The 14,292-nt window shown below is 46.3% G+C and overlaps 1 protein-coding gene across 1 annotated transcript in view; it reads left to right on the top strand.

The window, feature by feature from the left end:
- Positions 1 to 644, top strand: part of LOC122939990 (general transcription factor IIE subunit 1-like) — a 43,622-nt gene extending 42,978 nt beyond the window's left edge. The window contains exon 4 of the mRNA XM_044296299.1: positions 259 to 644. Within this exon, the coding sequence (XP_044152234.1) occupies positions 259 to 644 (386 nt within the window). The remainder of the gene's footprint in view (positions 1 to 258) is intronic.
- Positions 645 to 14,292: the final 13,648 nt, after the last annotated feature.

The following is a 14,292-nucleotide window of genomic DNA, read 5'->3' as shown; positions in this document are numbered from 1 at the left end:
TAGAATAGACTGTGTGTTAAATTGTTTCTGGATGTTGCATTCAGTTTATATACATAATGTGTGGGCAGGATGGGTCAATCCAGCCTCCGTCTCCCTAGGCCCACTTGACTTCACCTCCATGTAAATCTTAGACTATAAAAGCAGAGGTTGGATTGGTTCTCCCATCAAAATAACATCCTCTTCTTTGTTGATAACTTTCTTAATATCCTTTTCTGTAAATCAAATACCATTTTTTTTTCTTTGCTCCTGTTTCCAAAGCATTTGAAGAACCAGAGACTGTGGATGAAAATGCCAATAAAGACCAGGGTAATGACAATGAAGTGATAAGGACTCTCTTAATCCACGAGATGAAATCCGGATCTCTTCCAACTGTCACCAAGATTGCCAAAAGTGATTCCGAAAGTGATACCAGTGAGTCCGACGAAGAGAAAAAACACACAAAGCTGGCTGAGGGAAAATCCACGAGCAGCGCAGGGCTGGAGGAAGAGGCTGAAGCCGATGACCCAGTGGTCATGGTTGGTGGCCAGCCCCATATGTACAGTGAGGTCAGTCAAAATCCAGGTCTAGTGTCATTCATGACTGATGAGGAGAGAGAAGCATACATTAAAATAGGACAACAAATGTTCCAGTCTGTGTATGAGTGACATACGTATGATATCTTTCATACTAAAACACACCAGAAAATATGTCAACTTGCTTAATTTTTTTTCTTCTTGATTTGCACGTGTGTTCTATACAGTAATAATGTGGAAATAAATAACTCACGCAGCATGGAATCGTATCTTATGTTCTCTTCTACAAGAACATTTCTTTATTTGAATGAGTTTAAGGACAATGTGTCAGTTTTAATTTTGTAGACCCTCGTAGTAAACTAATCGAACCACAAATGTCACATCTTATGGTTACAGTATATATGAATTCCTTTCCATTTGTATATAGAAACATGTCAAAAATGGCTCCAAGACTGGTTAGCAAGCACAGGCTTCCAGTAAGGCTTATTTCACACAGGCAATGTTTCCGCCTGGGCGGTCAGAGTTTCCAACGGACAACAACTTGCACTGAAACCCCACCCACGCAATCTATACGAACCAAACCAAGTCTTGCAGGAAAGATGGACAACCATTCAAATGAATGGGTCTGCAGGAAAGACTCTATCTGTGTTCACTGTGCTGCCTTCTGAAAGAGACCTAAGATGGGAGACCCAATGTGATCTTCCCAGTTTCCTCAGAAGAAACATGAATTGCGCTTGGTGATGCCAGCACTAAAGATGTATGTCTTAGGTTGGATTACAGAGCAGAACAGTGAATGGTTTGTAAAACTTCCCATGTACAATGCACTAGAACAGTGATCAGCAGCCTCCGGCACACACGCTGTTCTGAGACTACAACTCGCAGAATCCTCCTTTTTACTTCTGTGGGAGTTAGGCCTGTTTCACACTTGCGTTGTGGGTTTCCGGTTTTGAGATCCAGCAGAGGATCTCAAAACCAGAATTAAACAAATATGTGCCGTTTCATACATCCAGATGTATCTGTTTTGGCCAAAGCCAGTTGTATTAAATCTAAACAGAACAAACCAAATCCGGTATGAAAATCATTGTAAGTTTTCTCGCTAAAAGAAATAGATCCAACACCATTGATTCTCATGCCAGATCTGTTTTCTTTTGTTTTGCAGACTGGACACAAAACTGCAGCTTGCAGCAGTTTTATGTCCAGTCAAAAAAAACTTAACAAAACAGAACAGAATGCATCCTGATCAGTTTTGTCCCCATTGACAATGAATGGGGACATAAAACCAGGCCAAAACAGATTTGTTGAGTTCCTCTGCCGGATCTCAAAACCAGAACACCACAACTCAAGTGTTAAACAGGCCTTACAAGCACAACAGAGTAAGTTTGCATGCTGGGAGTTGTAGTTTCACAGCAGCTGGAGTGCCGAGGGTTGCTGATACCTGTACTAGAAGATGTGGCCTGTGATTGTCTAACAAGGTAGAGGTGATGGCTAAATGGCATGGCTGCACTGGCACACTACTCATTTTGCTGGAGCAGGATAGGTGAAAATGGTGCCCACTACATAATACATTTCATGCAACACACAATAAAACTAGATTTGTTTACACTGCTCCATGACTGTAATGTGGTCAGGCAAGAGATGTAAAAGATTAAAAAGATAACAGATTGGGTCATCAGCGATTCAAATTGTGAATTCTTCATGCCATGGGGCAGGCTTAGTGTGTGTGAGGATATTCCATAGTTTACAGTAGCAGCGAAGTGGTTGAGATATTAACAAGTCTGCAATAAAAACCTCACATGACTCGACATCTGAGTAGGTGGGTTTTAAATTCTCTAAATATCAATATATATTTTTTTGCATATTTCTGCCTCAGATTTCACCCTGTGCAACACAGTGGACCTGCTACATGTAGCCACGCTCTTAGAATGCCACAAGAAACGCCTGCCACGGCATCTACAGTCGGGTCCATAAATATTGGGACATCAACACAATTGTAACATTTTTTGGGCTCTATACACCACCACAATGGATTTGAAATTAAATGAACAAGATGTTCTTTAACAGCAGACTGTCAGCTTTAATTTGAGGGTATTTACATCCAAATAAGGTGAACGGTGTAGGAATTACAACAGTTTGCATATGTGCCTCCCACTTGTTACCAAAAGTAATGGGACAATGGCTTCTCAGCTGTTCCATGGTCAGGTGTGTTATTCCTTCATTATCCCAATTACAATGAGCAGATAAAAGGTCCAGAGTTCATTTCAAAAGTGCTATTTGCATTTGGAATCTGTTGCTGTCAACTCTCAAGATGAGATCCAAAGAGCTGTCACCATCAGTGAAGCAAGCCATCATTAGGGTGAAAAAAAAAAAAAAAAAACCCCATCAGAGAGATCGCAAAAACATTAGGCGTGGCCAAAACAACTGTTTGGAACATACTTAAAAAGAAGGAACTCGTCGGTGAGAAACACCAAAAGACCCGGAAGACCACGGAAAACAACTGTGGTGGAGGACCGAATAATTATTTCCCTGGTGAAGGAAACGCCCTTCACAACAGTTGGCCAGATCAATAACACTCTCCAGGAGGTAGGTGTATGTGTGTCAAAGTCAACAGTTAAGCGAAGACTTCACCAGAGTGAATACAGAGGGTTTACCATAAGATGTAAAACATTGGTGTGCCTCAAAAACAGGAAGGCCAGATTAGAGTTTGCCAAACAACATAAAAATAAAAAGCCTTCACAGTTCTGGAACAACATCCTATGGACAGATGAGACCAAGATCAACTTGTACCAGAGTGATTGGAAGAGAAGAGTATGGAGAAGGAAAGGAACTGCTCATGATCCTAAGCATACCACCTCATCAGTGAAGCATGGTGGTGATAGTGTCATGGCGTGGGCATGTATGGCTGCCAATGGAACTGGTTCTCTTGTATTTATTGATGATGTGACTGCTGACAAAAGCAGGAGGAGGAATTTTGAAGTGTAAGGGCAATATTATCTGCTCATATTCAGCCAAATGCTTCATTGGACGGCGCTTCACAGTGCAGATGGACCAATGACCCAAAGCATACTGAAAAAGCAACCAAAGAATTTTTTTAAGGGAAAGAAGTGGAATGTTATGCAATGGCCAAGACAATCACCTGACCTGAATCCGATTTGAGCATGCATTTCACTTGCTGAAGACAAAACTGAAGGGAAACAAGCAGGAACTGAAGTTGCAGTAGAGGCCTGGTAGAGCAACACCATGGATGAAACTCAGCGTATGGTGATGTCTATGCGTTACAGACTTCAGGCTGTAATTGACTACAAAGGATTTGTATCCAAGTAGTAAAAAGTGAAAGTTTGATTTATGATTATTATTCTGTCCCATTACTTTTGGTTCCTTAACAAGTGGGAGGCACATATGCAAACTATTCCTACACCGTTCACCTGATTTGGATGTAAATACCCTCAAATTAAAGCTGACAGTCTGCAGTTAAAGCACATCTTGTTCATTTAATTTCAAATCCATTGTGGTGGTGTATGGAGCCAAAAATGTTAGAATTTTGTTTTATGTCACAATATTTATGGACCCGACTGTATATATAATCTGGGGGGGGGGGGGGGGACACCTTGTCCATCCCTGTGATGCAATCAGAGCCTATACCTTGTATGGGATGACAGCCCAGGGTTCATTGAAGGCATTGCAGTCAATACTTGGGAATACTGTAACAACCACCTCTGTACTAATTAACATGCAAGCTAATGTATTGGTCTATAGATATGTCAGTGCAATATATGTAAAAAAAACTTTCTATGGAAAACTACTATATTTTTCGCTTGATAAGGTTTTAGAGGAGGTGCGACGAATACCGCACTTCGCTGCCCGCCGGACGTTAACTACGTAGAGCTCTCGACATACGGTATAGTCACTGGTTACCAAAATGTGACGTTGCGCCCTCCTTAGGAGCGCTTAAAGTCAGCTTCATACAGTTTACACAGACAGCTCCTGTCCACGTGGGCACAGAGAGGTAACAAGCTGAGAGAGCCTTTTCACTGCTCCAGTGAAACAGCGCTTTCTCAGCCTGGGTAGACTGCCACCAGTTTCTCGTTTGATATAAGCCCGGTCCATTAATGGGATTATATAGGGTGAGAAACCAACCCGCAGTAGCGTATAACTATGCCGAAACACAGACCTGGGGATTCGTGATCGAGATAAAAGGACAGCAAAAGATTAAATTGTATATTTAATTGCCTTATGGACGCACTAGACGTAACACAACATACACAGAGAATATATACAGTGGTCTGAGGTGTAAATACAGATGCCGTGGTACAAACAGGATTAAGCAGAACAAAAGTCAGTTTACCAGATGGATGATTCCTTTGGGTGGTGAGGAATAATGGGTTGCTGTGAGGCTTGGCTGTAGTCACATGGGAAGCAGTGATGTCAGCAGTTTCCAGGTCCCTCCAAACACGTTACATGACGTAATAGCCCCCCCCCCGGAGAAAGACGTTGGACTCTGCCTGCATAGGTCTTTTCACCTGTAGTCGGCCACGCTCCTCCCTGACTCTGGGAGCTGTTCTCCCTTCCTCCCTCCCGGCCCTGGCAGCCAAACGACCCACAAAACCCATTAGGGCCCAAAGCTCCAGACCAGAAGTTCACTGGGAGATGTTTCTTGGAACAACGGGTTACGGCTACAGGTAAAGCCCAAACATGGAACCATTACTAGGTTTTTGTGGGGAGATCAGTGTATCTCCCCTTTCTGGTACCCTACTACCAACCTACAACCAGGGGCAAGTCAGTCTTGGCCCCGGGGTCACAGATCTATAACTTACTTATGCCTGTGATGGGTGGGCGATTCATAATTCCTTATGAATCGCCGGTTCCATGATGTCTGAGGGATCCGATTGAACTGGATACTAGCTGAGACCCCTGCAGGGAACTTTTACTGCAGGAACAGTTATATCTGAATGGAGGTGTGAAATGTAAACAAGTGTGGCCTGCTAGCAGTCAGGACCCCTGCAGAGTTTTGGTCCCTCTGCTATCTGGTTGCGCTTTGAAGCAGGGCCCCCCTGTGGAGTTTGATTTCCTCTGCCCACTCCTGGAGCAAATGGCATGGATGAAACCATAACTCCATATTCTTCACACCTCCCCTGTTTAGAGGGCGCCAGGGGGCAGCACATTCCTGTGTTGGTACTGCTGGAGAGCGAGGCTCCAGCGTAACAGCCTCCCATTTATTCCTGAAACAGGGTCTTGGTCCATCTCCACAGTAAAGCGGCGCCCGTATAAGTACAGCTGCAACCGTTGCAGTGCCCAGACAAGTGCCAGACACTCCTTCTCCATCGTGGAGTAGGCCTGGCCCGTAGTGTTGACCTGGCTGAGCACAGCACAGAGGCCAAAATCACTGGTGTCGGTCTGTACTATAAACGGCCGCGTGAAGTCGGCTGCTTCCCGGGCTCTGGCTTCATGGACCCCCCGCCTACCTGTTGCCCCAGGTAGTGGACCTCGCTCATGCCCAGCTGGCACTTTTCCAGCTTTATCGTCAAGCCTGCCTGGTGGATTCGCCCGAGCACCTGTGTCAGGTGCTCTAGGTGATCCTCCCATGTGGGACTGAAGATGGCAATGTCATCCAGGTACACGGCTGTGTACCCTTCAAGTCCCTTAATCAGCATGTTGACCATCCACTGAAAGGTGGCAGGGGCATTCTTCATGCCAAATGGCATCATAGTGGACTTGTACAATCCAAAGTGGGTGATAAAGGCAGAACGTTGCTGCGCCTCACAGATCAGTGTAATCTGATAATACCCCCGGCTCAAATCCATCATAGTCGGGTACTGGGCCCCAGCCAACTGGTCGAGCAGGTCATCGATGCGTGGCATTGGGTACGCATCGGTGACTGTGACATTGTTGAGTCCTCTGTAGTCCACGCAGAACCAGGTGGTCCGGTCCTTCTTTGGGACAAGGACCACAGGTGAGGCCCAAGCATTGTTGGATGCCTGGATAACCCCCAGATTCAGCATCTCGTCGATCTCTTGGCGCATGTGCTCCCGCACCTCCAAGGAAATCCGATATGCTGAACACCGGATTGGGGGGTGATCCCCGGTGTCCACGTGATGGATGGCCAACGCTGCCCTTCCAGGCTTGTTGCTGAACAATTCCTGGAAGGGGTGAAGGGTAGCCCACAGCTTGGACCGTTGGCCCTTCAAGAGCTGTTGGCCTACCTCCATATCCTCGATGGACCCACCCGCCTTAACCTGGGTGAGCATATCCAGAAGGGTGTCCTCCTCCCCCTCTTCTGGAAGCTTGCATACAGGGAGGGCACATACCTCCCTCTCATGATGTGCCTTCATCATGTGCATGTGGAAAGCCTTCTGCATTCTCCGGGTGTGGTCCAGGGTGACCATGTACGTTATGGCATTGAGGGGCTGGTGCACAAGGTACAAGCCTTCCCAGGCCGCCTGAAGCTTGTCCTGAGGTACGGGGACCAGTACCCATACCTTTTGACCCACCTGGTAGGTCCTCTCACAAGCGTTCTGGTCATACCATTGCTTCTGGTCGGCCTGGGCTTGCTCCATATTATTGTGCACCAGCTGCGACAAGGCCTGCATCTTGTCCCGGAAGCACACTCTACCTACTCGACGACTGACACTCCAGGGGTGGCTACATCTCCCTCCTAGGCCTCTTTCACCAGAGCCAGGGGCCCCCACACATGTCATCCGTACAGGAGCTCGAAGGGGGAGAACCCTGTGGAAGCCTGTGGGACCTCCTGGTAGGAGAATAGCAGGTGTGGGAGGTACCGCTCCCAGTCACGCCCGTGGGAGTCGACCGACATCTTAAGCATCTGTTTTAAGGTGGCATTAAACCGTTCGCACAGGCCGTTGGTCTGTGGGTGGTAAGGGCTGGTCACCAGATGTTGCACCTGCGACTGCCTACAGAGGGACTCCATCAATTGCGACATGAACTGGGTCCCCCGGTCGGTGAGCATTTCCTGGGGAAAGCCCACTTTTGAGAAAATCTCCAGCAAGGCGGTGGCCACCTTGTCGGCCCAGATGAATGACAGGGCTACCGCTTCCAGGTACTGGGTGGCATAATCTACTACCATCAATATGAAGCGTTTCCCGGAGCTGCCAGGGAATGGACAGCAGTCCAATCAGATCCACAGCCACCCTCCTGAAAGGCTCTTCAATTATGGGCAGCGTTTCCAGTGGGGCTTTTGGGCGCAGCCCCGCCTTGCCCACCCGCTGGCAGGTGTCACATGAACGGCAGTAGGCAGCCACTTCGGCCACCATATTTGGCCATTAGAATGTTGAGCTAATCTGGCCTTTGTCTTAGTGACATTCACAGAAACTAAAGCACTATAATAATAGATGCAAGCATAACATATGGCCTAAGCCCTCACTCTATTGATAAAATCTGAGACACTTGGTCAATACATTTTGATCAAAACGCATCTAAGCACACCTACCAAGCGACAAGATGGTCTCAGTTCAGACGGGTCCTATGCTAAACCTGCCTATGCCGTTATGCATTTATGTTTAGGAGAGCAGACCCCGCACATATGTGTTGCTACTAGTTACCTCCATGTACAGCAGCAATTGGTGGGAGGAGGAGCACACACAACTATATGTACCACCTTAATCAAGGTCACCCTTTTAGATAGGTGGGGCAAAAGTGCACATGAATACTACTCCCAAGATATGAGCGTATTAATAAATGAAGGTGCCACTCCTTCAGGACAAGTTAAACAAATCACGGGAAAAAAAATATCCTTGGTCCCAGACCACCCACTCGAGGTCTGAGTCCGAGGGAGGCTGTGCCGCCTGCTCCTTGAGAGAGTTCAGGCTGGCGTCAGCCGCTATTGCCGCCTGAAACCCCTGACCGGACATAGCCAGAATAGACTAGACTGCCACATCCTCTGTCAGGTCCCTGGGACCTGTCTCCTGGCCTCCGTCTGACTCAGAAGCCACTTGGTCGGAAGGGGGAAAGCTATCAGACCCCTCAGGGGCTCCTAGGGCCCCAGCACTCCCACTGCGTGTGACAGCAGCTATGGCCGCTGCCACCGCTGGTATTGCCTGCTTTCCCTCGGACACATGGCCTTGAAGTGTCCTTGCTGCTTACATAGGTGGCAAAGTCGGGGTACCCCTACCGATGTGGAAAGTGAAGCAGGGGCAGGTGCCCACTTGGACCTAGGGGCAGGGGTAGCAGGTGCAGCGAGCGTCTTACCCCCTCTCTAGCTGACAGGTTTCCGGGCCTCTGAAGTCTTGTTGTTGGAGTACTCATCGGCCAAGCTGCTGTTGCAGAGGCACCCTTTGGCTTCCCGTCACGGAGGTACTGCTGGAGGTCCTCCAGGCAATTCCACAAAAACTGCTCTGTGGCGATGAGCTCCTTCAGCTGCTTGATGGTGGTGAGCTCCAATCCCGTGGTCCATTGGTCGACCGCTCTCAGCAAGGCCCGCATGTGATTGGCCCAGCTCTGGGTAGGGCCCTGCTGCAAACTCCAGAGCTTTTTCCGGTACGTCTCAGGGGTTAAGTTGTACTGCTGGACCAGAGCCTGCTTGATGTCCTCATAGCTCAGGATGGCCTCGCTGGGCAGGTACCCGTAGATTTCGAGGGCTTTCCCTCTGAGATGTGGCATTAGGAATTTGACCCACTGGTCCTCCAGCAGCTGGTACTGATGGCCGTTTCAAACACCAACAAGAAGGTGTCCAAGTCCCCATCTTTGTCCAGCAGGGGGAAGTCCTCTCCCCGTAGTATTGGAATCCGGATCTCTGGAGACTCACATCGGGCTGGGGAGGGCTGGTGGAGTTGGAGCTGGAGCACTTGCAGCTGGCACTCACGCTCGGCCTGTGCTTGCTCGTGACATTCTGCAGATTCTGCTTGCTCACGACGCTCTGCAGCTGCCAAGAGGATCTCGTACGCAGCCTGTTCTCCGGCCAAGAGGCGGTCCAGGGCAGCTTGTAGGAGATGGGCAGGTGGAGTGCGGGCCTGACCACCGGCAACTGGCTTCTTTGGGAGCTTTGGCCATGCTCCCCATCGCCTTGAAGAAAGTTGCCTTCTACCTCCTCCTGGCCCCCTGTCTGGACTGCGTCCTCCTCGCCACCATTCATAGCATCGACCATCTCCTTTGCCTTGCTTCTTGTGATACTGGCCACCATTGCCATGGATGATCACTGACACAGACTGCAACCTGATGCGCGCACACACACACCTTATTTTATTTGCACTCAGACTGTCTAGTGTTGAGCTGATCTTAAAACTCCAGTGGCAAAAAAAGCTACTGCTGGTAGTCTTTAGTGTTTGGTAGTATGGGTCCCACACTCACACACAAGTATCTCAATCCCACTGCTGCTGCCAATATGTGATGAATACCGCACCTCGCTGCCCACTGGAATTCAACTATGTCGATCTCTAGAGATACAGTATAGTCACTGGTTACCAAGACGTGACGTTGCACCCTCCTTAGGAGCGTGTAAAGTCAGCTTGATACAGGTTACACAGACAGATCCTGTCCACGCGGGCACAGAGAGGCAACAAGCTGAGAGAGCCTTTTCACTGCCCCAGTGAAACAGCGCTTTGTCAGCCTGGGTAGACTGCCACCAGTTTCTCGTTTGATATAAGTCTGGTCCGCTAACGGGATTATATAGGGTGAGAAACCAACCCGCAGTAGCGTATGACTATGCCGAAACACAGACGTGTTGTGAGCGAGATACTAGGACAACACAAGATTAAATTATATATTTAATTGCCTTAAGGACGGACTAGACGTAACACGATTATACACAGAGAATATATACAGTGGTCCGAGGTGTAATTTACCAAAAATTTGTAAAAAATTGCAAATTTCCAAGTTTCAATTTCTCTACTTCTATAATACATAGTATTACCTCCAAAAATAGTTATTACTTTACATTCCCTATATGTCTACTTCTTCATGTTTGGATCATTTTGGGAATGATATTTTATTTTTTGGGGATGTTACAAGGCTTAGAAGTTTAGAAGCAAATCTTGAAATTTTTCAGAAATTTTCTAAAACCCAATTTTTAGGGACCAGTTCAGGTGTGAAGTCACTTTGCGATGCTTACATAATAGAAACCACCCAAAAATTACCTCATTCTATAAACTACCCCCCACAAGGTATTCAAAACTTTTGTTAACCCTTTAGGTGAACCACAAGAATTAATGGAAAATAGAGATACAATTTCAAAATTTCACTTTTTTGGCAGATTTTCCATTTTAATAATTTTTTTCCAGTTGCAAAGCAAGGGTTAACAGCCAAACCAAACTCAATATTTATGGCCCAGATTCTGTAGTTTACAGAAACACCCCATATGTGGTCGTAAACTGCTGTACGGGTACACGGCAGGGCGCAGAAGGAAAGGAATGCCATACGGTTTTTAGAAGGCAGATTTTGCTGGACTGTTTTTTTTTTTTGACACCATGTCCCATTTGAAGCCCCTCTGATGCACTCCTAGAGTAGAAACTCCAAAAAAGTGGCCCCATTTTAGAAACTATGGGATAGGGTGGCAGTATTGTTGGTTCTAGTTTAGGGTACATATTATTTTTGGTTGCTCTATTTATGTAGGTTTTACACAATTATTTATTTTTTGAAGCAAAAAAAATCATGTTTTAGTGTTTCCATAGTCTGAAAGCCATAATTTTTTTTTTTTTTAGGGCGATTACCTTGGGTAGAGTGTGATTTTTGCGGGATGAGATGACTGTTTTATTGGCACTATTTTGGGGTGCATGTGACTTTTTTTATTGCTTGCTATTACACTTTTTGTGATGTAAGGTAGCAAAAAATTGTTTTATTTAGTACAGTTTTTATTTTACATTTTTTACGGTGTTCATCTAAGGAGTTAGGTTCATGTGATATTTTTTTTAGAGCCGGTCGATATGGAGGCGGCGATACCTAATATGTATACTTTTTTTTTTATTTATGTAAGTTTTAGGCTACTTTCACACTAGCGTTCGTCGGTCCGCTCGTGAGCTCCGTTTGAAGGGGCTCACGAGCGGACCCGAACGCAGCCGTCCAGCCCTGATGCAGTCTGAATGGAGCGGATCCGCTCAGACTGCATCAGTCTGGCGGCGTTCAGCCTCCGCTCCGCTCGCCTCCGCACGGACAGGCGGACAGCTGAACGCTGCTTGCAGCGTTCGGGTGTCCGCCTGGCCGTGCGGAGGCGTGCGGATCCGTCCAGACTTACAATGTAAGTCAATGGGGACGGATCCGTTTGAAGATGCCACAATGTGGCTCAATCTTCAAGCGGATCCGTCCCCCATTGACTTTACATTGAAAGTCTGGACGGATCCGTCTGAGGCTATTTTCACACTTAGCTTTTTTTTTGCCATTTTAATGCAGACGGATCCGTTCTGAACGGAGCCTCCGTCTGCATTATTATGAGCGGATCCGTTCAGAACGGATCCGCCCGAACGCTAGTGTGAAAGTAGCCTTACACGATTATTATTTTTTCTTTCAAAAATGATATTATGTTTTAGTGTCTCCATATTCTGAGAGCCATAGTTTTTTAAGTTTTTGGGCGATTATCTTAGGTAGGGTCTCATTTTTTGCGGGATGAGATGCCGGTTTGATTGGCACTATTTTGGGGTGCATATGACTTTTTGATCGCTTGCTATTACACTTTTAGTGATGTACAGTGACAAAAAATGGTTTATTTAGCACAGTTTTTATTTTTTACGGTGTTCATCTGAGGGGTTAGGTCATGTGATATGTTTATAGAGCCCGTCGATACGGACGTGGCGATACCTAATATGTATACTTTTTTATTCCCCCTACTTTTTACCAATTTTTTTAAACTTTATTTAGGGAAAATGACGTTTTGTTTATTTTTACTTGAAACTTTTAATTTTTTGGGGGAAAACTTTATTCTTTCAACTTGTTTTCACTTTATTTTTTGTCCCACTTTGTGACTTGAACTTTTGGGGGCCTAATCCTTTACAATGCATTCCCATGCGCATCAACCGCAGGTAAAAGCCGCAAACAGCAGGTCTGAATTGACCTGCGGTTTGTGGCGATCGCCAAAAAGATACTCGGGGGTTCTATACCACCTCAGCGCTGTCTTAACAGAATTTTCCTGAATTTTTATACACTTAGAGAAGCCGTGAGAGGACTTTTGAATCCACTGAACATCATTGTCATCAAACTTGATGTGAAGCTCTCTGCCCCATTCGTCAACCCATGGCGGCACCTTAGAGTCTCTTGCGCCTAGAACCTGTCTATAAATAAGGGTGGTACATTTGTGAGGTAAGCTTGGCAATAATAGAAAATTCTCTAACCACGTCGGGTCTGGTATTGGAATAAACTTAGAGGTCATAAACTGTTTACAGATACTCTCAAAATCATTTCTCTGAATGAAGTCTATACCAGGGACTGAGTCACCCGAGAGAGCAGTATAGAAGTCTGACGAGGTTTGAAGCTTTTTCATGTCACCTACTCTATGGTGTGAAAGCTTTAGCCAAATATCAGAAGGAGACGTAATTTGCGAAAACAGGAGTGTGGGGATAGCTGTAATAGGTGCAAGAGGGGATATCTTACCCTGGGCAGAGGTTAAAGCCGTGGCCTTAAGGCATGCATGCAACATTCCTCTGGTTAACTCACTCACCACTTTAGGTCCTACCCCTGTCCTCCCTGGTGTCCACAATCTGTGGAAAGATTCTGTACCCAACAGAGCCAATTCAAAGTCTACGTGCATATAGTGCGTCTCTTGTCTGGCCAATCTAAGCCATCTCTCCAAGCTGATAGCCTGTATGTAAGATGATAGATCCGGCAGTGAAATACCTCCATTTCTCCTTCTACGGGAAAGAAGGCGAAAGGACATTCTAGGGCAGCCCCTATCCCATAGATATCTGCTCATAACGGATTGAAGTTTATTAATGAAACTGGCTGGGATTAAAATGGGAAGGGCCCTTAAAGTGTACATAATTAATGGAAAGATATAGGTAGTGAGGACATTTTTCCTGCCTAGCCAGGTAAGGAAAGGAGAGCTGCTCTTAGAGAGAACAGAAGTGACCTTGGAAAGCAATGGGGGGAAATTAAGTCTAAACAGCAACTTGGGGTCCATCGGGATCATTACTCCTAAATATTTTATCGCTTGAGTAGGCCATTTGAATGGCGTGAGGGGCCTTGACTGTAGTACGTAAAGCAGCCGGAAGGGAGACTCCCAGGGCCTCCGACTTATCAAAATTAATCTTAAAGTTCGATATAGCCCCAAAGGATTCGAAAATCTGCATAACCTCCGGTAGTGCCTCTTCAGGATTGGACATCAGAAGCAGCAAATCGTCTGCGAAGGCGGCCATTCTGTGTGTGTAATTACCTATTTTCACACCTTTGATCAGCCCCCAGCTAAGTTTTGGTCCCTCTGCTATCTGGTTGCACTTTGAAGCAGGGCCCGCGTGTGGAGTTTGATTTCCTCTGCCCACTCCAGGAGCAAATGACAGGGATGAAACCATAACTCCATATTCCTCACAGGAGGAAAATAAGAAAAATATTTTTAACCAAAAGGTGTGCTAAAATATGTGCAGTATATGTTTGCATTCCTATGGATGAGGGGGGGGGGGGGGTTATAATCATATTACATAAGCACTGTCCAGTGTACCGTAATTGGCCTAAGTGTTATAACCTCCCTCATCCATAAGAATGCACCCATGTACTGCAGTACATGGGTATATTCCTATCGATGAGGGGAGGTTATAGTTCTATGTAATACATATTTGCCCATGTCGGCCTTTGAGCTCCCCTTCTTCATATCCAGTATCAATATGCCATGAGGTGTTGGTGCTGCCAGGATGTT

The sequence above is a fragment of the Bufo gargarizans genome, chromosome 1, assembly GCF_014858855.1.
Source record: "Bufo gargarizans isolate SCDJY-AF-19 chromosome 1, ASM1485885v1, whole genome shotgun sequence".
Lineage (NCBI taxonomy): Eukaryota > Metazoa > Chordata > Amphibia > Anura > Bufonidae > Bufo > Bufo gargarizans.
Note: the sequence above shows the minus strand (reverse complement) of the source record. Positions and strands in the feature narration are given on the sequence as shown.